This window comes from Prosopis cineraria, unplaced genomic scaffold (genome assembly GCF_029017545.1).
Source record: "Prosopis cineraria cultivar Desert tree isolate PC_DT_omini unplaced genomic scaffold, ASM2901754v1 PC104, whole genome shotgun sequence".
NCBI classification, from domain to species: domain Eukaryota; kingdom Viridiplantae; phylum Streptophyta; class Magnoliopsida; order Fabales; family Fabaceae; genus Prosopis; species Prosopis cineraria.
The window spans coordinates 1-26905 of NW_026555431.1; the positions used below are offsets into that span (position 1 = coordinate 1).

At 30.9% G+C, this 26905-nt stretch overlaps 2 protein-coding genes and 1 long non-coding RNA gene across 3 annotated transcripts; all 3 read right to left on the reverse strand.

The window, feature by feature from the left end:
- Nucleotides 1–82: 82 nt before the first annotated feature.
- LOC129295394 (uncharacterized) lies at nucleotides 83–2939 on the reverse strand. The gene is given in 8 exon segments (XM_054933910.1): nucleotides 83–389; nucleotides 650–690; nucleotides 693–716; nucleotides 719–786; nucleotides 788–959; nucleotides 962–1268; nucleotides 1550–1984; nucleotides 2401–2939. Coding segments are annotated over 8 exon segments (1647 nt in total). The 5' UTR covers nucleotides 2869–2939; the 3' UTR covers nucleotides 83–257.
- Nucleotides 2940–7736: 4797 nt separating this feature from the next.
- Nucleotides 7737–8633, reverse strand: LOC129295395 (uncharacterized). Its single transcript, XR_008589569.1, has 3 exons — nucleotides 8293–8633; nucleotides 8146–8184; nucleotides 7737–8008 (listed from the first exon to the last, which is right to left on the reverse strand). It is a non-coding gene; the product is annotated as an uncharacterized LOC129295395 (long non-coding RNA).
- A 6162-nt stretch (nucleotides 8634–14795) lies between these two features.
- On the reverse strand, nucleotides 14796–16386 carry LOC129295392 (4-hydroxyphenylpyruvate dioxygenase-like). The gene is made up of 2 exons (XM_054933907.1): nucleotides 15239–16386; nucleotides 14796–15113 (listed from the first exon to the last, which is right to left on the reverse strand). The coding sequence occupies exons 1-2, from the start codon at nucleotides 16384–16386 to the stop codon at nucleotides 14924–14926; spliced, it is 1338 nt and encodes a 445-aa protein (XP_054789882.1). The 3' UTR covers nucleotides 14796–14923.
- Between the last annotated feature and the right edge of the window lie 10519 nt (nucleotides 16387–26905).

The following is a 26905-nucleotide window of genomic DNA, read 5'->3' on the forward strand; positions in this document are numbered from 1 at the left end:
CTCCAAGCACAATAGGGTCAGTGTTCTTTTACATCCTCCTCCACATGGAAATAATAGCTCTTACATCTTCATGTCAATCTATTTCTTAATTTCTCCCCTTATAGAACTCTTACCTCCATTATAGGTAACAGCCACAATACTTCATGACAGAGCAAGTGCTAATTAAGGTTTACACAATTTGAGAACATTATAAGATGAATGGTAGAAGGACCAGTTCATGGTAGAGAGAGCAAACTAGAGTACTAAATTTTGCAAACTTACAAAAGATGAATAGTAGAAGGACCCGATACAGCAGCAACTCTTTGTCCTCGATGTGTTTCACACTTGTACAGCCCTTTCATTTCTTTTTTCAGGCGGCGTGCCTCTCGCCTTTCCTCCTTCACAGCAGCCTAATAGCAGTACAAATACCCATTTTGTCAGAGCAGCAGGAGATGTAGTAAGACCAAAATACATAAACATGGATACAATTCTTTGGTAGCAACTTCAGACAATTACTTGTCATTAAAAAAAGTAAATTCTCATTAGCCCACACATTAAAATGACCACTCTTTTCATCAGTTGATATTTTACAACGACTATATGATAGATAAATTGGACTGTTTACAGACAGCACGTATGCAAAGTAAATCAAAATAACATCCACATATACCTTCCGTTCTTTCTTCTCCTCCTTTGATTCTTGCCCATGCTCTTTCTCTTGTACTGTTCAGTTTTATACTGTTCAAGCTTTTCACCTTTTCTGCAGCGGGTGTTCTACCACCAGGCAAGAAATCCACAGGGATTTTTTTTTCCTTTAAGGGATATTTTAAGACTAGAGGAACCCATGGCTGCAGAAACAGCTTGAGCCAATTTCTTCTTCCTTGTTACTTCAGGTGCGTCAATTTTTCCAGGGTGATTATCTAAATTTGAGTATGTAGAAATAATTGTCTCACAATCCCAAACTTCTGATTCATCACTACTTCCTCCAAAATAACATCCTTGTCTTCTTCATCTTCATTTTCATACCTCTGAGCATATTCCTTGCAGAGGCGAATTACATCAGCAGCAGAGTCATCTTGCTCTTCACTTTTCAAAGCCTCTTTATCCTTCATTAAATCTGCAGGGGCCTTATAGTTGTCATCATTAAGCTCTAGGTCATCCACCACATGGCCATTAAGAGAATGTCTGAGCTTATCAGCAAGAGATTCATCTTCAGCTTGATAGCAATCATAATCATATTCATCATCATCATCACTATCATCATCAGTTCCATACTCTTGACGTTCAAGCTACAGCATATATGATATTATATAATAATAGAATAAGAATGGGGATCTTGAAGTAAAAATGCACAAAAGCAGTTAATAGAGGTCAATTTGTCCTAGCAACATGAAAATGTAGCAAAGTGGAAAGCACTATCTTTAACATGGGAATTAATGAAATTCAGTTTATACAGTCCTTTATGACAGAGCAATTGCTAAGTCGTCCAGAAAAGCAGAACTCACTAAGCCAAACTGTTATAGAGCGAGAGAGAAAAAGTGCAAAGTCAATCGAGAAAAGCAGAACTCACTAAATCAAACTGTTCATCCAAGAGTCGCCGAACTCTTGGCTTTTCATTGGCACAACCTACTTCAACGACACCTTCTGTAACTCCATCCAGGGGCTCAAGATCATTTGAAACCTTGGAACTAGCAGAAGCATGCAATATTTCCAAATTGTTTTTATCTATAGCACATTCATGTGCAGAATTCGTTTTGTTGCATATGTCGGACTTGTCTTCTTCTTCTTCTGCCGGAAGGTTTGCCTGAACAACAAAGTCTTCCTCCAGGTCTTCAACATCAGAGCCAAACCGTGACAAATCACTATCATCAAGCAATGCAGCCACTTCAGGATCTACGCCTTTCTGAATCCTCACACTTGTAGTCCTGGATGCAACACCGTAGAGGGACTTATCATTGCACACTTCATTCACCTTGGATATTTGTAATCGTGATGCGTCATAGGCCTAGACACATGAAAAGAGAAAACAATCAAACATTTTCTGGCACATTATAGAACGATGAAAATAAAAAATTCAATACAATCCACTCATACTCAATGTGGTCAAGAAGAAAACTAATCTTAAATTGAGGGGAATCCACATCAATGGCATCCAACTTCTCACGAATCAAAACCCAGGAACCCCCCCACCCAAAAAAAAAAAAAAAAAAAAACTTCGCTTGACGGAAGTAGAAGGAAATTGCTATCCGATGAGTACACAAAATCTTATGAAGCATTGATGCTTACATGAACACAAGGCACATGCACTACCATTAAATCGCTATGCGTGCCATTCCATATTTCTCAATTTTGACACCACTGGTTCGTCGTATTTCAAATCAAAGGCGTAAAGACAGTAAAATTAACAGAAAAACAACTGACCTTTACATCATGAGGAACAAGATCAGCTCTAAACTTGGGGTTGTGATAGAATGCAGAGCCACCGCCAGTATTCTGAATCTCTCTCAGATGAAGCAAGTAATTATACCCATCGTCTGGAAAACCTAACTCCAAAATCTCCCTCCGCACTTGCTCCGGCAATGTCTCAGCAGCGGTACTCGAATTCTCACTCCACCCAAGCATGGATTTCCCCAATACCTTGACATCATTCTCGTCACCTTCATAGTCCTCAGGTGCGTCAGCGAATATGGAATTGGGATCATCACCACCGCCACCGTAAGGTTCTTCAGCGCCAACAATGCTGGCAGCAGAGACAGAGTTATTGTCGACACGAACAAATATACGGTCGCTGCCAGGAGTTCCGTCATAGTTGGGATCAGAAGAATCGCGTGCGAGTAATTGGAAAGTGGCTGACTTTTTCTTGTCGATGAATTTCTTCTTCTTCCCCATGGAGACTCCTCGGAACTAGGGCGAGAATTGGAGGCAGCGCAATGGTGCTAACGTTTGTATGACATGATTTTACATAAACCCTAGAAAAATCACCATAAATTAACAGAATTTAAATCAAATTTAAATTTAAAATATATATATATATATATAAAAATTAGAAATATAAAAAAATTAAAAAAATATCCTTATAATTTTACTTAATTTTAAATTAAATTATTATAATTTATTTTATTTTAATTAAGTTCTTCTAATTTGATTAATTAAATTTTTTAAAGTAAAAATCATCAAATTTTTTTAAAAACGAAATGAAAATCTTTTATATTTTTATTAAATGATTATATGATTTTAGAATTAATTATATAATTTTTATAATTTAAAAATTTATAATTAAAATGTTTTTTAATTTTTTTTACATATAGAATTTTCTCGAACAGCACATTAAATTAATTTTTTTTAATTTTAATTAAAAGTATTAAATTAAATTTTTTATAAATTCCAATAATTTTTTTACTTTGTAAAATCTAATAGTTCATTATTAATTTTAACATTCAAAGATGAACGTATATAATAGATCAAATTTTAAGAGTTTTATTAAAGTAAAATAAAATGTATGAACCTAATTTAAAATTGAGAAAAATTATAAAAATCTATAAACATATTTTTTTTAAAAAAAATTATCCATGATCAAATATGACAAATAACAAAAGCAATTGTGAAATAGGATTGTCATGATTACGACAAAACAAATAAAATGGATGAAAATGGGAATGTTAGAATTAAGGGTTAAATATCAATTTGAACTCTGAACTACATGTTCAGAAGTAATTTAAATTTTAAATTTTAAAAAGGTACATTTTAAATTTTAAACAATTAAAATTGAGATAATTTCACCCCAATCATTACCTTTCAACAAACATTATAAAATTCATTTTAAAAAATTACACTATAAACCCCAACTTGACATATGTTTGTTGAAAGCTAATAGTATGTGCAAAATTGCTCCAATTTTAATTATTTAACGTTCAAATCACCCCTACACCTATAGTTCAGGGTCTAAATTGCTTATTAAGCTTGATAATATTACAAATTTTTCAGGATCTGAGAAGAAGGAATTAAAAAAAGGTAAATAATAATGATGATGAAACTATATAAAAGTTGTAAATTGTAATAATGAGTAAAGAAGTTTTTGGTGAAAATAATGGTGGGTATGAATGAGACACTGTCGAGTTAACTATTTTTGTTTTTATTGGGTGGGGTTTTAATAAACAATCAATGACAGTACTAGAAACATAATATAATCTTTTACTATAAGCGCACTTTCATATTTTTTTTCCTATTTGTTCTTTGGCATAATGAATTCTCATAATAACATTGGTGAAAAACACATTGTCATTCTTTGTTAGGGAAAAATTTAAAATAGATTCCTCTTCATACACTTTTTTCAGCTTCTTTATTTATCATAGAGGTATTTAGTTTTGTTTTATAAATTTTCACCTCCAGCATCAATTCAAACCAAGAAACTTACACACTCTTTCAAAATATTTTTAAAAATTAATATAATATGCAAGATACACTTTTTTCAATTACTGTTGAAATATACAATTTTGACCTTAAATTATATGTTCAAGCGCGATTTGAACCCTAAATTTTTAAAAAAGTATATTCTAAATCTAAACAATTAAAGTTGGGGCAATTTGACCGCTATTATTAACTTTCAACAAACTTCTGTCAAATTAGGTTTTAAAGTGTAATTTTTTCCAAATGAATTTGATGGATATTTATTGAAAGTTAATGACAAGGGGTCAAATTGCCTCAACTTTAATTGTTTAGGATTCAAAATACATTTTTTAAAGTATAGGATTCAAATCACTCCTGGACCTATAGTTTAGGGTTCAAGTTGATATTTAACCCTAGAATCAACAACAACAACAAGAAGAAGAAGGGATAGTGATGAATAAATCATTCTAAAATAAGAAAATGACAATTTCATCTCACGAAATTTGATAACTACAATAAGGTCTTGAAAGACTTTTTTAAGATTAAATTTCATATGAACTTACTTTAGTACCCCTTTGCAAAAAAGAAGCACCCCCAGTCAAAATAAGAAAAGAACCCTTTCTTAACTTTAAAGATGATCCTGACTTTTTTCACTTAACCCAAAATTATATATTTAAGTGATCAACAATAATTTAATCATTCATGTTTTTCTTGAATCATAAATGATTAATAATTTTATAAAGCTACAAAAGGAAAAGGTGAGTTAAATAATAGGAAAAATATCTTGTAGGTGCTTATAATTTAATTAAGGTCTTATAATTCCCATCCTTCTATTTGGCCCTTATACTTTAAATGTTTGGCCTGTTTATATTTTTATTATCTTAATAAAGTTTATCAGGTTGAAATGAGTTGTTGCCTTATAGAAGGGAGAAAAAAGCTAAGTGGGTATTGAATTATGAGGACTAATTTCTTAGTTTTATAGATCAAGTTTGGTCCTATTAATTTAAGGTTATAATTAGACCAAACTAAACTATAAGTTACCTAATTTAATCCTTTTCAAGAAAAAGATCAAATCTAAAATCCGATCTTATCTAGTCCTTTATGCAATCCCCGTTGCAATATAATAGGCTCATGAAGGACATTGGTCAATTATGTGATCAAGTTTTTCACGCCAACCCTTGGAACACAAATCTCTTCTCGAACTCTATAAATGTGAATCTCTTCATGAATTTTGGGACAATGCGAACGTAGATGTGAAAAGTTAAATTTTCAAATGTCATAGTGGTCTTGAAACCACTACATCCCTCTGACAAAAAATATTTCAAAATAATTTTTCAAATTTCAAGTGTTTGCGATTCTATAACTGTTACACAGCTTTTAGCGCTTTAACTTTTGCGATAGCAGTTCTAAAAATCACTACTATATGGCCCGCTATGGTAACGATTGTAGTGGGTTTTAAAATCACTACCAAAAATGCACGTAGCAGTTCAACTCATTACAAAAGTGACATAAAAACCGCTACAAAAACTTTTTTTTGGCAGTAAACATCAATCAGTTTTGACTCAATGTTAATGTAATTGAAATCTTCGAGGAAAACAATATAGGGTCGAAATGTGACTTATAGATGATGAAGAACGAAGATGATTAAGCATATATACTTACATTAAGCAAAACCAAAACGAAAAAGAATGAGGAAGAAGAAGAATGATGATCGAGTAGTCTAACAACAACATCAAAAAAAAAAAAAAAGAACAAGGACGAAGAACTAGAAATAAGGAGATGGCTTGCCTCTTCAACTTGAACAACCACCCCACCAGAATGAAAATGAAGAAGAACAATATTGTCAAGGCAATGTCTTCCCCCTCCCTTCCCTTCTCCCTCATGAATCTGGCTCCCCATGGCGTGACTCCAAATTTTTACTCCAAATGCTCTATTCTAATTACTTGACTAAAAAGCAATTATTCTAACCCACGTTACTACAAAAAAACACTTTTCAAAATACTTATTTTTCTATTTATGGGAGTGGTTTAAAAGTGCTGCCCCTTATAGGAGCACTTCCTTTAAAAGCGCTCCTATAAGCCCCTCTACAAGAATGCTTTTGCTTACAAGCACTCTTGTAGTTCTCCTTACAAGAGCACTTCTAAGCGAAAGTGCTACAATAATGTCACCATATGGGAGCGCTATTTAAAGAAAATGCTCTTGTAGCCTCATTTTTTATTTAAAAAAAGGAACTCATTTTTTATATAATGTTACATACTTCATAAATTTAAATATAATATTCTAAAGTGAAAAATTGATTATAACAAGAAAAATATACTTTCATTTGAATTTAAAAATATACAATGTTTTTGTGGGTTTGGTAGCCATAATCTCAATCAACTACTCTAACATCAAAATTAGTACAAAGATTTTTAATATAATCTTCTAAACATTACACTATAAGAAAAAAAATTATTTAAAAGGAAAACAATTGCCTTCTACCATTACACCAACCTACGAAAAAAAAAATATGCAAAACGTTCAGATCGCATAAGCCAAAAAGAGAAATAAGTACAATAATTAACATCAAGTGATCTTTATCTATAATTATACGTAAGAGCTGCAACTAAGCGTGATACTCAGGATGTCTCCATGCAATAATTGTATCTAGAGAACACGAATAATTGTCTCAGCAAAGAATATCTTAAATAAGTTGCTTTCTCAAAGCCTCAACCTATGAACTGAAATTTGCAAGGCCAATAATACAGATCACATATACAAAGAATGAAAGAGATTTACATTTCAAAGCCAAATTGATAACTCATTGCATAATGGCTAACCGAAATCAAAATCAAAACTAAAATAATAAAATACAATATAAACTAATTGGATGGAAATACAAGAATAGGCATATGTATTTATAGCTATGGTCATTGAAAGATGCAAAGCTTTTGAATCAATGTATGATGAATCTACCACAATAAATTTAGTAATTATATTTACTGATCCTCACCCTATCAGTAGCAATTGTTTGCGTAAAAAATATCATCATAAAAGTTAACTTCAATATTTTCAATGCTAAAGTTAATGTACATCTCTAATACTTTAAAGTTCTAATACTTTACTACTATAAAAAAAAGTGTCTAGAGTGTAACTCTAATAAATTAAGCTACAAATGCAAGCTAGATGGAAGAAAGCTGCACTGATATCTCAGGCACAGAAACACAAATACTCCAACATAACTCCATGATTCAATATCCTCGCTACAGATCAAATAGAAGTTCATTAAATAATGAAAAAAATGCAGTATGCACAGCAACACAGTTGCAACATAAACAGGAAAATAAATAAGAGAATTAATAGTTTAATTATCTACATGAAAAGGATTTAGCAAAAATGAAGATAAGAATGGTCAACAAGTACCTCCAAGCTTTTGAGCTTCTATTATAACTTGAAGTGCAAGTGTTGTCTTGCTAGCAGCTGAAAGCTGCATCCTTAGCACAAGAACGGGTGTCATGAACAATTTAGTCGAACCTATACGTGCATAAATTATTTCAAGAGTGCGAGTATTAATGATCAAGTAAATACAAAAAAGCATGACTTACTTGTCGACATCAATTCCATTGTGACCGTTTGCAACAATATCATGCAAGAATTGTTTTCCCTGGGCCCAATATATATGAAGCAAAATTGTAAAAATGAAACTGAGCATAAAAATAGTTGAAGAAGTTGGTATGAAAAATAAAGAAAATTATGTCCAACAATGAAAAAACAAGGAAGGAAGAATCCAAGGTAGCTTACTTTTTGTGAAGGACGATCGTGACTAGCTATGATCATTTCCTGTCAAAAAGTAGAAGGATATTAAATTTAAAGCGCAAAGTTCTGGAGTTAAATAATACCGATGGGCAATAAAAGGGGAGTGAAAATCAAAATTTTCTGCAGTAGTACAAGCATTAGATCTGAGACGTGGTCGTGAAACCAGAACACCAGAGAGTGTGAACATGGTCATCTTTGGCAAGCTTCGGCACAACGGCGACATGGGAGAGGGAGAGGAGATCTGGACGGATGGATAGACTTCAGCGACTTCGGTGGCACGGGCTTTAGCAACAAGAGAGCAGCGACTCGGCGTGAGCCATGACAGTGCAGCAGAGATAGCAAGGCGTCTACGGCTTCGCTGGATTTTGACTTCGATGGAGCTTCACGAACTTCATGGCATCGATAGCTTCAACCGATTCTACGGCTGGGTTCATGACAGCGTTTGATGGCTTCCACAGTGAGGTTCGACGGCAGCAAGCTTTAGGAGAGGAGAGGAGAGAAGGAAAAAGAATAGGAAGAGAGCCGCAGAGCAAGAAAGAGTTCAAAACAAGGTAGCTAATTCAAAACTAATATAAAAACGAAAAGCAAAAAGAAAAGCCTCCCCTTATGGAGCGCTCTATGACGAGCGCTCATAAAAATATAAAATATTAATAAAATAATTAAGTCTAAATTTTTTATTTTTATCACATAATTAATATAATAATAAATACCAAAATAAAGAAATATTTATTTTTATAATAAATATTACTATCTAGGAGCGTTAAATTATTAAGTGCTCCTAAAAGCTTTTGTCTTTAGGAGCATTTTTTTGATAAGCATTCTTAAAGAGTAAATTTTTTTTTAATGAAATCTTTTATCATAATTTGGAAATATGTATTTTAAAAGGTAATTTTTTTTATTAAACTTTTAAGAGTTTTTAGACAATAAACGCTTTTAAAGGTAAGTTTTTTTTTTTTTACTTTGCTTTTAGGAGTCTTTATCCTTTGAGCACCTTCAAAAGGCTTAATTTTTAAGAGCGCTCTTTAAATGCTTATTTTTTATTTTTTTTCATGCAAATTTTAGGAGCACTTATTCATAAAGCGCTCCTATATATCTACTATTTTAAAATGCTTTTTTTTTAAATGTTCTAGTAAATTTTGTCTCTCCATTTAAGAGTATTTTTTTATAAGCGCTCTGAAAAAAATGCTCTTAAAAATATATTTAGCATTCTTAAAAATATATTTTGTAGTAGTGCCAATTTTTTTTCCCCTTTCACCCAATCAATGCCTTTGTGGAGTTATGGGTTCTTACTTAGCATCCAACTCATTAAGATGTCAACCACGTCATCCTGCATTGGCCACAAAAGCAATTTACAAATGGTGTTAGGTGCAAAGGAATTAACCGGCGGAGCTAATGTTTAAAAGCATAAGGGTTGAATTAAAGGATTGAAACTATATAAAAACCTAATTTAAAATTGAAATAAATAAACTAATTATAAGGACGTGTGGAGATATTTTCCCTAAATAATAAAATTGTTGAATGGGGAAAAAGATTATTCAAATAATGGAAAACAAAAATGGATTTATAAATACAATAGAAAGTTGTGAAAAAGTAATATAATTAATTTAACCACTTAATATTTGACATAATGTATGTAGTAAGCTTAATACTCCTTTTTTTTTTCTTGAAGATGTCAATTTAAACACATATATATTCACACACACTCATATATAAAATAGGGTTTGAATCCTTGATCTCTCTCACAAAGAGGGAGGGTTTTGTGTCTCTAGACCCAAAAGTATTTAGCATAAGCTTAATACTCCTTTGTATCTCTTTATGTTTTAACCTCTGAATTCAATAATTAATGCAAGTAATTAAACTTTTGGGCAAATAATAAACATCTTATTCAATATGTGTGTGTGTAGAGTGGGGTAAATAATAGGACTTTAATTAATTCGACTCCCTCCCTAATAATTTTCCTATTCTATTATAGGCCTGCTGGTTATTAAGAACACATTGACTACACCCCCCCAAAAAAAAAACCCTCATTGACTCTGGTGTTAGTCCATTTCATCTATCCATAATAGTATAAAATATTTTCTAAAAAGTTTGCTTCTCTTACTTTATTTGTTATTTTTTAAAAAAGGATTAAATTATATTTTTGTCCATATATATTTCTTCAAGAAAAAATGGACATCTTGTACTAATAAATGAAAAATTTTTTTCTTAAATTATTTTTCAAAAGAGCAAAAATCATTCTACTTCACTGACATGTTAACAAAGGAGGTTTTTTGTTCCTCTAAAAAATGCTTTATAGAAATTGAGTTGTCATTATTATTAAGGCACTTATATAAAAAATTTAATAAAAGTATAACTACAAAGGCGTATCATTTTTTAAAAGAACAAAGTTTTTTAGAATTATAAAGTAATTATCAATAACCTATATTATGAATTATAGGTAATATATAAAGTCATTAATTTTACAAAAAGAGTCATATTTCATCATGACATTTTCACTCTGGATATCAAACAGCTTTTGGAATGGGTGGATTTAGGAATTTTTATTAATTTTGGCGAAAATTAATACCTTGAGATCTTTTAATGTTTTTTCCTGGCAAATACTTTGATCCTCTGGGTGTGCGTGTTGCTATCTCTCGTATGAGAAGCCTCCTCTATATTAGTTTAATGTCTGGTCTCCGTTGCAAGTCTTTCCAGTAACGTGAAAATTAAAATAAAATCACGAAACAGTTTGTAGTACTGAAGCATTCAGCCAAGTAAATGCACGCATACACACACATGTATAATGGCTAGTATTTAAAAAGTAAATATAAAAATAAAATCATCAAAATATAGAGGGAAAAAAAAGATGAATCATATTGATATAAGAGGAAAGGGTAATTTAATTTATGAGATTGAGAGACATAATTTATGAGGTTTGTAGAGATATAATGATTTTTACATTTATAATATATATGTATGTGTATTATTAAATTTTATCATGTTTGTTATAATAAGAAAGAATGATTTAGTTTTTTTTTAATTTTTTTAACACATTCCATTGTTATCATCTTTTTTAACAACCAAACAAGGCCAATATATATTCTTTTTGCTCAGTTGATTTGTGAGAGAGGAAAAGGTTAGTTATGTTTTACTGGCCAAGACTATGGGACAAGTAAAATATTTTGCATATCACTACTAGAATACTCCCTCCAATCTTATTTATAAGATACATTTTAAGAATAATTTTTAATTCAAAATATAGGACACCTTGAAATAATTAAATTACTTTTTTAAATTTTATCCTTTTTTTTATTAGTGTGAATGTATTTAATATAGTTATATTATTATTCAACGTTAAGTGTAAAAATAAAAGTACATATCACTTTTTTACGATACTAAAAAAAACTAACTTTTTTTAAGATATATGAAATGATTAAAAGTGTTTTGTAATAAAGACTGGAAGGAGTATGAGGCAAATGCATCAAGGAGTCTTATAACATCTGAAAAAATTTAACCTTGATTTATTAACCTAATGAGGGTAATTCGTGAATTAATAAGGTGTGTGGCCAGAGGGACTTAACTTGGCATAATTGTTATGATTTCAACCTTAGAAGTGAATCCAGATCAATGACGGGCCACCTGGGCAAGGAAAGAGGAAAAAAAAGTGAAGAATCATTCTCTGTGCTGCAGCACGTGGTTAGTCTGCCGTGGCGCGTAGAGACAATTTAAATGTAATAGGCTCCTCTGTGCCGCGCACCATGACAGAGGGCATCGTGTGCCGCAACACATGACCAAAATCAAATATATCTAATTCGTTTCTACAGAAAAATAGAAGAAAAATGAAGAGCTCAATTTGGCTCTGCTAGGGCATGACATTGGGTTCTATTGTTGATATATTAAAGCTCCCAAACACCCAAGGTAAGTTTATGGTGGCTTATTCTTCCTTTCTCTCCCTCATTTATGATGATTTATGGTAGGGTTTGAGTTGGAAGATGGATTTTCTGTCTATAGGAGTATGCGTCTAATTCCATTAGTTAAAATGAATATAATGGGAGTTGTTTAATGTATTGAAACACTACATTGATGATTTTAAAAGTGATTGGTCCATAAGAGTATTTATTATCAAAAAATTATCATAAATATGGTAGTTGGGAGAGGTTTGTGTGCATTAATGATGGTTTGAGGTGTCATTAATGATAATGTACATTAATAGAACTTAATGAGCCCATTAGGTATGAATAGGTAGTGATTATGGGTTGATAAAAATAGAGTGTGTGGAGTTTTATGTTAATAAAGTTTCAAGAGTTAGATAATAATGATGTTTTTGTGGTATGAATGTAGAGAGATTTGTTTTGATACTATTTGAGCTTGTTAAAGCTTTGGAAAGTTGGTATGGTGAGGGATAAACCTTTGACCTCTCAAAGATTTAAGGTAACCGAGGAAAAATTTACTTTTATGATTGAATATTAATTGTGTTTTGTGAAATATGATGAATAAGTTAAATTAATGATGCGTATTTGCAAAGTGTTTAATTTGTGAAATAGTTTTGGAAAGAAAACCTTGATTTTGCCACCCTTGATGTTTTATGAAATTGATTGTGATTTATTACTATGGGTGGAGAATTGTGAAGAATTGTGTGTTGAATTGTGAAGCATGTGTCATGTGAATTCATGTATTGCTAAATTGCATATTATGTGAGAAATGTGCATAACCTGATCATTGGCAGGAATTTGCCCAGGGAAATGAGTAGATTGGTTGAAATCTATGTGGTATTAGTAGTGACCGTTGGAATCAAGAATTAGCCTTGGCACCGACCATTAGAATCAGGAGATAGCCCTTGTCTCATGGTTGTTTCAGGACTGTCCCACTTGTTCTATGAGGGATTTGAACCTAACTAGTCTCCATTGATTTATGAGGAGGCTAGATTAGGGGTACGACACCCCATGGTTGATAGTATTAGGGGAAACCGAATTATATAAGTGAGTGAGTTCACCTTGCCCGGTGGCTCCTCACAAGTGGAAGGCTGGGTTAGTCCGTGAAAGACATAGCTACGTGATAGCTACCGGTTTCATGTCAGAGGTAATATGAGGATATAAGGTTGGTATCTGATCATGCATATAAGTCCGGCCACATGGTTGTTATTTTGAGACCCTATGTTATGTTTTTGTGAAATAATATGATAAAATGTTTTGTGGCAAGCTCGGTCACATATTTGTTAGTTTTGTGAGCCGTGGCCGAGTGTTATATGTTATTCATGTTTACATGCCTAATTACAGCTATTAACAATTAATATGCAACTGTATGGGTTAAGTAAAATTTGGTTACTGAGTGGTTGTACTCACCTCTCAATTTCAATATTTTCAAGACCTAGCTCATCGAATCTAAGTCAGAGAAAATATACAAAGGCTTAGGATTTGTAGAGTAATCCTCTATATGCCTCTCTTTTGTTACTTTCATGTATATTTGTTAATGTAATTGCCAATTAGGATTAATTGACATGATTTATGCACTACTTACATGATTTTGTGTATAACAAGTATATTTTGTACCCTAGGTTAGTAAGTTTTGATTGTGAACTCATGGATAGGGCCAAAATACTTATGCAAGTAGAAATGTATATATTTTGAGAAATTTGAAATGAAATAGTTGATTTTGTGCAACTTTTCCTCCCCCTTAATGTTTTGTGAAAATTGGGGTTGAATGGTAATTTTATGATATAAGCATTTTTAATTGTGTGTGGCATATTGCACGAGTCTGCAAGAGTCCTTTGAGTGTGGTCGTATGGTTGGTGTAAGTTATTGGCACGTGTGATTGAATTGGAATGCTCCATTTGTAAGATTTTGTGAAAAAGTGATCAACATAGGTTTTGGTGTCAAATTTTTTATAAAAAATGAGTTTGAGTGTGAAACTAATATCATTAGCTAGAGCTAGGAAAAAGCTTCGTGTAGACACCGAAACCACCTCAATCAGACGTTGGACGGAGATTTGGGACGTGTTGTAAGTTCGCGCCCTATGTTGTCATATGACAACACAGATCTGCCAAATTTCGTGCAATGCGCCACAACGCATAGCACCTCACATTGCGGCGCATGGCACAAAGAAGACATGATGTGGCGCACGTGTCGTAAGCTGCGGCGCATTTGTCATTTTCCATACAAAATCTGTTTTTGAGTTTTAAAACTCATTATTTGAATTCCAATTGATTTTTAAGCTTTTACTTTACTTTAAAAACTCTGATTTAGACTTATTAAATAATATATGAGATTGAATTGTTAAGATTGGGATTCCATTCAAAGAATTTTAAAAAATTTCTTTTATAAAACTTTACAATTTGGTAATTCTTTAAGGGTTAAATCCTAAATTACCGTGATTTAGAGTTAATTATGATTTAACCTCGAAGTTACAAGTCCACTTGTAAATTGTAAACCTGAAGATTAATGCTAGACAATTGAGAAATGCAACTTTTATTTATTCATTAATCATTAATACTGAATGTCTGCCGTGCATTGGTATCTGACAACGCTCGCACATAATTTAGTTCTTGTGGCGGCTTCAGTCAATTTATATTGCTAATACATACAGTGTCCAAATGCAACCTTTATTAGCAACAGAAGCCATAATCATCAGGAGTTCCTTTTCCAACCATCACGAAAACTAGTCATTATCACTACACTCACTTTTACTTTACTTCGCGAGAATTAATGTAAATTTAACTGACGCAGAGTATAGTATTGTACTACGAGGGCTTCATATGTATCTTGTACAATCACAATCGATCGGATTTTTAAAGCAAGGTTGGGTCTGCAACTTTTTTAAGGTCAAGCGTCTGCTTCTCGTACTCTTCTACGGATTTGAACAGCTCCGAGATGTTGCCTTTCCCAAAGCCTCCACAGCCACCCTTCTGATATACCTTCCCTTCCTCATCTTTCACCTTGCACCCTATTCTCTGTATTATCTCCACGAACATGGTTGGCCTGCCCACATTCATGACACCAAACACATTTTAACTCATATCTAAACTAAATCTTGTATCAATATCATGAAATTCATGATCAAATACAATTTAGCATAAAAACAATGCTGTGTCATTGTATTATACCTGTCTCCAACAGGCTTGGTGAAAATTTGAAGCAAAGTTCCTTGATCATCTCTGTCCACTAGAATTCCCAGCTCCTCACACTGCTGAATCTGCTCATCCGTCAGTACATCACCAGCTCGATTCTTCAGATTCTTGTAATATGTTGGAGGTGGCGAAGGCATGAACTCGAATCCTCCTACTTTGCTTCGCTGTCTCATTTCTTTCAAAGTCCTGAATATGTCTTCGCTCCCCAGAGCTACATGCTGTATCCCAGCTCCTTCATTGTGCTCCAAGAATGTCTGTATTTGACTCTTCCGCTTCGTCCCGAACACTGGTTCGCAAAGTGGCATTAAAACAGTTTCGTCATTGTTCGCTAATATTATCTGGTTCAACCCACTCTCGTTCGTACCCACGTCCTCTGCCGTGAACTCAGCGAACTCGTGAAAACCAGTGAATTCTTTCACGTAATTCACAGCCTGAGCCAGCTCCGGCACGTTACAGACGGCGTGGTCGAGCCCACGGATCCTATAATTCAGTGAAGCGTGGGACGAGAGGTCCTCCACGGGTTCGAAGTTGGGCAGGAACCAATAGCTGGGGTTAGGGTTGGACGCATGAAAGGGATCGTTGTAGCTGATGTATCGCAACATGACGTCCCCGAAGAGGAGAACTTCGGCGAAAATGACTCGGTTATGGAGAAGAACAGGGGAGGCCGTCGGCTTGGCGCCATGGACGACGCTAGTGTTGAATGCAACTTTTGCATCCTCGACTTCAAGTGCAATGGCCCGAACTTCTAGACCGTGGGAGGCTACGAAGGCGAGGCACGAGTCACGGTCAAAGGAGGGGATAGAGGCGGTGGAGCTGGGTTCGAGGTGCTCTGCGGCTGCGATGGAGGGAGAGTAAGGAGCAGTGAAGACGAAGGAGAGGTCGCCGGAACGGAGTACATAAGAAGCGTGGGTAAGGTTGCCGGTGGAAAGGTCAGATTTGGCAACAAGAGGCATACCGAGAGCCCATGAGAAGCTGCGAGCGGTGCTGGTGGCGTCGGAGCACCAGAACTCGACATGGTGAAAACTCTTAACCCTGAAGCGATCTGATTTTGGGTTGATTCGATGGAAGTTGTTGAACCCAGCCGCTAGACTGCTAGCTTGAGCCGGAGCTCTGGTGGCCGACATCGTTATAACAGTAACTCCGTTCTGGCTTTTCTTTAACGTGTATATAGTTGTTGCCCTGTGTGCTGATTTTCGTCGCCATTCATGGCGTCGTCATTATATAGAGCGAAGCTATACATTACTGGCACACGCGGGTGGGTGGTCGGAGTCCAATTTCGTGGTGAAGAGTTTGGAGACACGTGGCAAGTATAATCTGATGGATTAAGGAGTGTAAATTAAATGCTAAAACCTAAAGATGTGCCGGCCAAAAACAGTACTACATTGTTGCTTCAATAAATAGAAGATCTGCAATTTTAAAAAACAACAAATGGAAGAAGGTAACTTTAAAATAAAATAATTATTTCTTACCTGAAAATTAAAAAAAATAAGAAGTAATATTGATTTGAAATTTGATTTATAAATTTATAAATAAAATAAGAAGTAATAAAGTTATCAAATTTTAAATAATATTAATAAAGGATATGATCTTTTTAAAAAATTAATAAAGGATTGAATCCCTCATTAATTAGTGAGGAAAATATTATCTTTTGTTAAATTTAGCGAGCTTCTTTTAACTATGAATTTAGTGAGAGATAAATCTTTTTATTAAAACACAATTTAACAAGTGAATATGGCATTTAAATTTTATTTTTCTAGTAGTAAATTAATATAAAGAAAATGATAATAAATCCTGCTGAAAAGTATAAATGACAATCAAGTTTATTGAAATGTCACAATTTTTACAAAATTGTTGAATACCTTTTTAATATTAATAATTTTACGTTAAATGAATAAATTATCTCTTGTTAAAAATAAAAATAATCAGTCTTGCTCTATTTTCTCAATAATAATTTTTGTTTAATCAGTTACAATTTTATTCTATGAATCATAAAAATTAAATAAAAAATACAACTTCTCACATAAAATTTCTTTTATGATTGATAAATAAGTTCTGAAAATAATTGATCTCAATTACAATTTTGTTTAAACAATTATAATTTTGAAAACATAAATCACAAAAATTAAATAAAAAATCATAACCTTCCTTGTAAAATTTCATTTATCATTAAAATTTAAATTTTGAAAATAATTAATCACAACTTTTTTTAAGTAATCACAATTTTATTTTGTAAATTATAAAAATTAAATAAGAAATTATAACTTTTCACATAAAATTTCTTTTATCATTGAAGTTCAAGTTCTAAAAATAATCAATTATAATTTTTATTTAAGTAATCATAACTTTTATTCTATAAATTACAAAAATTTAACAAAAAATCATAACTTTTCATTTAAACCTGTTACTTTTTATTTAATTTTAAATAAGAGACACTTTAGTTATTTAGCATAAATCATTAATGTCAGAAAAGTACCTAGAGACTTTAGAGAAATTCTAATATTTTGAGAAATATTATTATTATTTACATATTTCAGTGATATTTTATTGTTAATTTCCCTTAATATAATGCTATTTCAAAAAAAAAATGCATGCTGGAACGTCCTTATCACAGCGCCTATAACAAAAAAGAGAAAGAAAAAAAAAACTCTCCCCAAAAATATTAAAAAAAACTTTTAAGATTATTTAAAAAAAAAAAAAAAACCGCTCCGAAAGCCTTAACTTACTACAAAAGCTCTTGAGCGAGAAAGCACTCCGGTAGCTTGGCCTCTTTTTTTATTTTAAAAAAAAAAACATCACATATAAGGTTCGTTTTAATTTTATTTATTCTAACTATAATCAAACTTTAGGGCAAAGATCTTTTACATATATATATATATATATTATATTATAGAGTGGGGGTAAATAATAAATGTCTTATTTAAAACATATAGCATTTGGTTGGATGGGGAATTAGTGGGGCATCTTCCCCCACACTACTGTTAATATAGGGGTACGCCCCTGCCTAACAATCCAATTGTGCTTCTTTACACTTTCACAAAGTGGGGGGTTCTAAATTCTAATATTCACACTGATTATACTTTTTTTTCTTTTTTTTTTTAAAAAAAAAGAGTGCCTAGATGGATTATATTGTAATGATGTGGTGATTAATTTGGTGCTTTGTGACAGTGAGATCAATAACTTTCGGAACACTAATTGATGAGTTAAAAGGGAATTATTTTGGAAGGAGAAATTATTATTATTATTATGTTAAATTTTTTGTTAGAGTAATATCGTTCTTCAAATGCCAGTATCATTGCACTGTCAACTGTAGATTAATGGACAATAACAGTGACAGATCCCCCCCCCCTCTCTCCCTCATTTTCTTTTCCCCCATCCCATCTCCACCATTAAATAATAAAACGAATAATTCAGATTTACTTTTTTTACCAATAGATTTAATTGTTTTATAAAATAATTATCAAATAATAAATAAATAAATTTAAATTATTAAAATTTAACCTTCACAGTTTACAGTTGTATACTGTTATTAAACTTTTTATAAATTTAAATTTTTATTTATTTTATTATAGTTATAAATTGTGCAAGTTAAATTTTAATAATTCAAAATTATTTGTTTATTTTGTCAAGAGGCATTTGATTGAAGAAAGTTAAATTAACTTATTTTATAATTTTTAAAATATATAGTCACATTAAATAAATATGATAAAAACATTTTTGAAATGCCTACGAGGCCACTGTTAATAACAACAATCTCATACAACTGTCAGTTATAACAGTCCTATCCCTTGGAGGTTTGGATTAGCCTGGAAATGGATGAGGGGAGAAAAGGAAGGAAAATAGAGAGAGAAGCCACACAAACTCATGGAGAATATATTTAGTTAAGAGATTTTAAAAAAAAAGGAAAATAACTCCTCCTCCCTCATTTGATTAAGAAATTTTGAAAGAAAGGCGTCACACTTTGCCCTCGCATTCACTTCCCTTCCTATCATTTTAGTCCCCTTAAAATTGAGTGTTTTTTTTTTAGGAGGGGAGCCAAATATCTTAACCAATTTGCCTTCATTTATTTTTTTATATTCCATAAACGCCCATCAGTGAAAAAAAAAAAAACTCCTGTGCTCATTTAGTCATTCGTCTGTCAAGCTTTCTGCAACGAGTTCCCTCCATTGCCATTGGTGTTGCAGTTTAATCCATCTCCTTCACAGTTGATCTGTGCAAATTAAATAATCAAAAGGCATTAGAATCTGGGGTCAACATCCAATCATCCACCCCACTAATCACCCACGCTGGCAAACATAGCCGACTTTGTTCAATTTCAGCTCCAAAGCCATCGTTAAGAATTCATTCCACAGTACTCAAACAGCCACTTTTCCTCCAACACGGTGAAGTTTCGTGTTTCCTCGTCCTCTTCCTCGTACGCTGCTTTGGGCATCAAAGTCATCATTCTCGTGTTCTTCCAGCAGAGGAAGGGATTCGGCATTGCAGCTGGCTCTTCCTGGAAAGACTTAAAGCGATAATTCAGCAACGACTGAAATTCCTTGATGGTCCAACTCTGTTTCGACCGAACCCCATCAACGAGATTAAGAGGTGTTTAGCAGAGCAAATCAGGATAATGGACATTGGCGAAATTCGACAGTGATAGTATGCTTGTCAAGCCTGAGCCAAAAAAGTTGCAACCATTGGGGAACAAGGATTTGCGACGGATCTTCGTAGTATTGTTTCTCCATTTGTGTCTATCGGATTGGCTTCCCTCCACAAAAGTGAATTGGAGTTGATGATTTAAATTTAATAATTTTAAAAGTATAAGTTAATCTGTATTATTAAAAATTTAATCTAAATAGTTTACATTTGCAATGGAGGCGCAGTGGAAAGGAATCAATATCATGCTAATCTTCTCATTGTCATTTGAATTTTATCGGACATGCGTGCGGGGACAGATCTTCAGAATATTAGCCCTGTTAAGTCCACTTATATCTCATAACTTCATTTTGGTCAGTCCAACCTTGATCTTCAAGGTTGACTCAAGGTCTTGGCCTTATATTTTTTATTTTTTAATTTAAAAAGTTTAAAAAAACATATTTAAAATTTAAAAAAATTATTACACATAATATTAAGTTTTAAAAAAACTTTTTAAGTTAATACAAGCAACAACAAATTTAAGTTTGATAAAAAATAACATTACAAAATCAACACCAATAAGAATTATAATTTACTGGCATCATCAGCTAAATCTTGAATATTTTTATCGTCATCAACATCAATATAATTTTTTCATTTTCCTGTGAAGCCTCATCGGTGGCAAAGATATTAAGATTTTCATATATTCTTTCTTCATCCTCATGAAATGAGATTTAAATTTAGAATTAGTGAAGTACTTAATTTTTTAATATTAAAATTTAAAAAAAAAATATAAAAAGGCTTTTAGGGAAAGGACTAACTATTTTATTTTAGGACTTAAAAAAGCTCAAATTGTCAATTCACACTCTAAAATAGCAGCCCACATTTGAATTTTTTTTGGACTTAAAATGGCTGAGAATTGATGGCTTTAATATCTAGTATAGATGATACATATTTATATTTTTTTAATTTTATCTTTATTAAATTAAAAATTATAAAATTTATTAACATATTAATTTTAATGGATCACCAATTTTGTTTTTTTGTGGGCCACAGCCCACATTGTGAGGGGAAAAGAGCCATGATGGTTCTCACTAGGAGAGAAGCCTCTTCTGTGCATGGCCCAGTCATAAGATTGACAGATTTTTTTACTAACAAATGCGTACATATTATATCAAAAAAAAAAAAAGCGTACATATTTTCCCCAATCATGTTTTGCTAAAATTAAAAAAAAATCTCAAATCTCGTTAATTTTATCTTAAAATTTAATAAATTTAGCTCTACCCCTAATAAAGATAAAAAATTATTTTATTTAATAAGGGCAGAAAGGTAAAAATATAAATATAAAAAATAATGAATTATAAAAATGATAAAAAAATAAGCTGTTCTTTTAAGTGAATCATAAAAATGATCAACAAAATTTTAAGTGAATTCAAAGATGACTTACATGAAAGATTAACAAAATTTTCTTTTGAGCGAATTATAAAAATGATCAAAGATAAGGTGTTCTTTTAAGATTAATATAAAAAAAAATGTTCATATAAGTATGTGTACTTAAGATTTTTAAAATATTAAAAAGTACAAACAAAAAATTAGGCTGCGTGAAAGGGATGGACACTATAATCACACCCCTAACCCCAGGAAATTTCAATCCCTAAACCAGACGCTGTTGTATTTCAAGGTGGGCAAGGTCTAACAGTAAATAGGGGCAAAATTAAATGGTATTTACAAAATTACTACTTAATTTATATATATAAATAGGGTTAATTTTCAATTTGAACCCTGAACTATATATCCAAAAATAATTTAAACCATATACTTGTAATTGGTACGTTTTGTATCCTGAATAATCTTATTGGGGCACATCATCCACACTGTTAATTTGGTCCTAATATTTGTTAATATTATCCTCACCACCTATATTTTATTAAGGATTAAAAAACAATTTAAACTCTAAATTATATATCCAAAAGCAATTTAAACTTTAAAGTTATATTTAGTATATTTTGAACTGTAAACAATAAGATTTGGACAATTTGGCCCCAAATATTAAACTAATACAAATGTCTAGTATTTTAAGTGTGGACCTAGACAATGGCATTGGATTATAATCTTATTGGGGCATATCATCCACACTGTTAATTTGGTCCTAATATTTGTTAATATTATCCTCACCACCTATATTTTATTAAGGATTAAAAAACAATTTAAACTCTAAATTATATATCCAAAAGCAATTTAAACTTTAAAGTTATATTTAGTATATTTTGAACTGTAAACAATAAGATTTGGACAATTTGGCCCCAAATATTAAACTAATACAAATATCTAGTATTTTAAGTGTGGACCTAGACAATGGCATTGGATTATATTTCTTTTTACTCTCTCGTCTTCACCTTTTTACATTCCTAGGTGACATCTCCTTCCTTCTCCTCTCTCTATGAAATCTTCCTACAAAAATTCCTCTCCCACCTTTTTGCATCAATTCCTCCCCTACAATAGCCACATAGATGAATTTTCCAACAACAACTTGATCCATAATCCTCCAAACACTTCTAAATATACGAGTTCAAAGTTTGCTGGTGTCATCGTCATTAAAGAAGAAGTTCATACCCATCTAGTGTGAGCCAAACAGCATTGCTTTGATCATAATCAATCAACCTAATTTTTTGAACTCATTGCTTAGGTCGATGATGGATGACCTATCCCAAGCATTCAAGAGGCTAGATGGGGATGCTATAGTGTGAGTAATCATATTAATTGGCTCAAGTTAAATATTTTGTTTAGGTGTGGACCAGACCACGATGGAAGATGCCTTCAAGGGTGACGTTAAAGGGTTTGCTCTTATGGCTGGATTGGAGATTGCACTAACTTGTGACATTTTGATTGCTTTGCAAGGAGCCAAGTTTATAGATTCCCATGCAAAGTTCATTTGTAATTTATTTTCTTTTAATTTAGTAAATTAGATATTAATTTCTAATATAGATGATTTGGATTCATACACATTTGTGCTAATTTTAATTTGATTTGTTGTGAAGTCTAGTTAATGGTTAAAAATCACATATATGTGCTTCCAACAAGCCTTATGGATTTCACGATTTACTACAAGCTATCAATAAGAAGCAAGAGTTAGAAACAAAGAGCAAGGAAAGAAGTAGGACAAAGACAAATATGATGTCAGAGATAAAGAAACACGGGGCCTTACCATGCTAAAAACAAATGAATGTTAATTTTAAATTAACAGTGAGGGAGATATATATCTAAATTTAATTGTTAAAAATTCAAATTATATTAAAATATGAGTTCAGGATTGAAATCACTTTTAAGCCTATAGTTTTAGGTTTGAGAACTAAATTAATGGTGAGGATGAGGATACCTCAAGTTTGATTCTTCAATATTCAGAATGTACCAATTACAAGTATGATGCTCAAATTGCATCTAAATTTATAGTTCAAAGTCTAAATTACATATTAACTTTATAAAAATAGAAATATACCATATATTATAGGGGGACCTCCCTTATTAACGTACCAGAGATGAATGCTGCTTTTGTTCAAGCACTTGCTTGGCATCTTAATATAAAATCAGACAACGTGGTTGAATATTGTTAGCCTGATCGTTGGTACATAGAGAATTCAAGTGAAAATCTTTATTCAGCTTCTAAAATTTATTGTGAATTCTAATCCTATAATATAACCATGGTATTTTCATATAATTTATGGCCCAAAAAGAGAAGTTATTTAACCCCCTAAATGTGAAGGATAAAGGTATCAAGCTATCATAAATATGAGGATTATGGGGAAATAATACAAAGGCTGTACTACTATTTTTAAAAATGTCTAAACAGTCGTGAAATTAAATGACACATCAATTGGAAACATTTTCAATTGGTGATTCTTGTAGGTCAAGCTTACCTGAACTGGGTCAATCTTGAATGAGTTTATTTAGATTGAGCTTTAAATGTCCAAATATGTAAAAATACCTATATAATCAAGCTCGATACTAACACTTCGAGCTGCCTCATATTCTCAAATTATTAAATATTATGTTATATTATTTTTTTTGAGTCAATTTTAATTTTTATCTTAAAAAATAAAGATTTTTCAAGTAGCATAGCACAAGAACACACCTTTTTTCCCCCTTCCGTGTTAGAATGAGACCAAATATTGAAAAAAGTAAAAAGGGAATCATATGAATTAACCATTTGTGTTTATTTTTAATATTTTCAAAAATAAAAATATGTGAATTTGGTGTCTGGGAGAAGATTTGAGAAATTTAAGTGAAGGTTGAGGTGAATGTTAATTTCATACTATTAATAATAATAAAAAGAATTCAGATATTTGAATTAACCTCAGTTGGGTTTTGAGCTTGATTTTGATTTTTTTGAATTTTTTTTGAGCTGCCTGAATTAGTCGGTAGTATTGAAACTTTTTAAAACCCTCAAGCTTGACCTTAAATTTTTTTTTAATTTATTCAAATAGGGCCATCTAGCTTGGACGAATTATGGCATCTATTTCTCAACGGTCATTTTGATGTATAAATTAATAAATGAACAAAAAGGAAGTCATGTATATATATTGATCATTTACGAATGAAACTTAGGTAGCATTTGAATTAATAAATTTAAATTTAAGTTTAATATTTAAATTCTCACATTTTAAATCTCATATTTAAAATTTCTTGTTTAAATAGTTTAAAAAATTTTAAATGAAGAAGAAAATGAGTTGAGATTTGAAAAAAATTAAAAATGAAAAGTTTACCTTTATTTTTCAATTAATAAGAGACAAAAATAAGAGATAAGAAAAGATAAGCAAGTCATGGATGCATCAATAATAAAAATATAAAGAGAACAGGATGTTTGAAAAAAAACTAAAATTTCAAGTTAATAGAGTGTAGAAGGAATTTGAGATTATAAAAAAGTATAATAAAAATAAATTTAGATTTATATCAATAAAATCAAAATTTATAAATTTTTACACATCTAAGTGAGATATTAAATTTAAATCTAAATATACCATTATAGTATTTATGCATAAAAACATAACCCCCCCTCCTCATTATAGGGTAAAGTTTAAATGCTTTCCAGTTCTTGAGAAATATCCTGTAAAATTGTTTGACTTTTCAGTTTTTCCATTTATTATAAGTAATTACTACAATAAAAATTGTCTGGGAATTACAAATTTGTCCAATGAATGGAGGGACAATATTAAAAAAAAATTAGGTCCCATGTTTACTAGAAAAAAATAAAATAAATTAAATTAAAAAATAAATATAAAAATAAGATAATTAAAAGTAATAGTGAATCACATTCATAAAAGAATGAGATATTTAGTTTACAAAATTGAGAATCATTATTTATAAAATTTTTAGAGTGTATGATTTATTTTTACACTTATAACATATATTAATAAATTTTATTACACTTATTATAAAAAAAATAATAATTTAATTTATTTTTATATTAATTATTTCATTTATTTTAATAATCAAATGGGATCTTAATTAACTACATCTTGGTAAACAAAAAATATGGATGGCTTATATTATTAAACAAAAAGGCAGCTCCCTACTCCGATAATAGAGTGTGGGTTAAAGCTAAAAAAGGATGATAGAGCCGGAAATGTAGACCCCACTTTCAGAGTTCATTTCGTCCCAGATACTCCTTTCATTTTTAATATATATATATAAAATAATTACATCTCATAGAATAAGAAAATTGATTAATTATAATCATTAATCCCTCGAGTCTAATTTACAAAAATATCTTGTAAAAGTAATTTTTAATTTAAAAATATAGGACACTTTATAATAATTAAATTATTTTTTTTAATTTTATTCTTTCTTAATTAGTGTAAAGATATATAATAGTTGTATTATTATTTAAAATCAAGGGTAAAAATGAAAGTATTTTTTATTTTTTTATGATATAAAAAAATTAACTTTTTTTAAAATGTGTAAAATAGTTGAAAGTATCCTATAATAAGGATCGGAGGGAATATGTTTGAAAATAAAAAAATTAGACTAAAATAGTATTATATTTAATCAAAATAAGACTGCTTTAATTGTTTCTCATGAAAATTATGGGTTTATGAGAGATAATTTAAGAAAATTATAATAGATACTTATAGATATAGGGGTATGTGATTTTGCTTTTAAAAAACAAAATAACAAGTGAGTCTTATATATAAAAATGGATGGCATATAAGGTAAAGATAAATTCTCTCTATTCTTAAATAAATATAAAAGAACTTCAACAACGTTTAAAAATATTAGTTAATTTTAATAATTATATTTGAAATTAAATATTTGAACTAAAATACCCTTGTGATTAATGTTTACTTTTTCCTCTAATTTAATGATGCTATTCATTTATGAGGGATAATTTGAGAAAAATATAATTAATGCCTATTGAAATTTGTAATTTTTTTTATAACAAAAAAATAAAAAAAACTTATTATAGTTAATCTTATATTGAAAAATGGTATTTCAATATTATTGTCCCTGTTTAATTGTACCAAGTTGCAATCTTTAAACACATTTTTTATCATAATCATGTTCGAGATAAAGTAAAAATCTAATAGGAGGATTTTTGGAAAAAAAAAAAAAGGGAAAGATAAACCAGATAAGAGGATGCATTTTTTAACGTCCAGATATATTTTTAATTAATTACTGGGGTTGTTGCTAACAATAATAATCTAATAATCATTTAGTAGCTTAGATAAATAGTAGATCAAAATGATATTTTAATCATTTTAATCTTTTACATAGCAAGGAATAATATTTGTCTCTTGATATTTACTTGTAATTTAGAAAATTTAATTGGGATTAATTTTTTTATAGGGTATTTATTTATACTTTTTTGTTCTTTTTTGCATTGTAGGTTTTTTTCTGTAATTTTTTGAATTAACTAACTGTTAATATTTATTAACATTATATATAATATTATATCGTTTTTAATTATTTAAAAAGAAATGTTGTACTTTGCACCACAAACAATTTAAGATATTAGATTATGTTTAGGCAAACAGT

What these genes read in the sequence shown, in the direction of transcription:
- LOC129295392 (XM_054933907.1), bottom strand. Translation starts at nt 16,386, where the DNA reads ATGTCGGCCACCAGAGCTCCGGCTCAAGCTAGCAGTCTAGCGGCTGGG. An exon ending in ACCAAGCCTGTTGGAGACAG is followed by an intron (nt 15,114 to 15,238) that starts GTATAATACAAT and finishes GAATGTGGGCAG; the next exon opens with GCCAACCATGTTCGTGGAGA.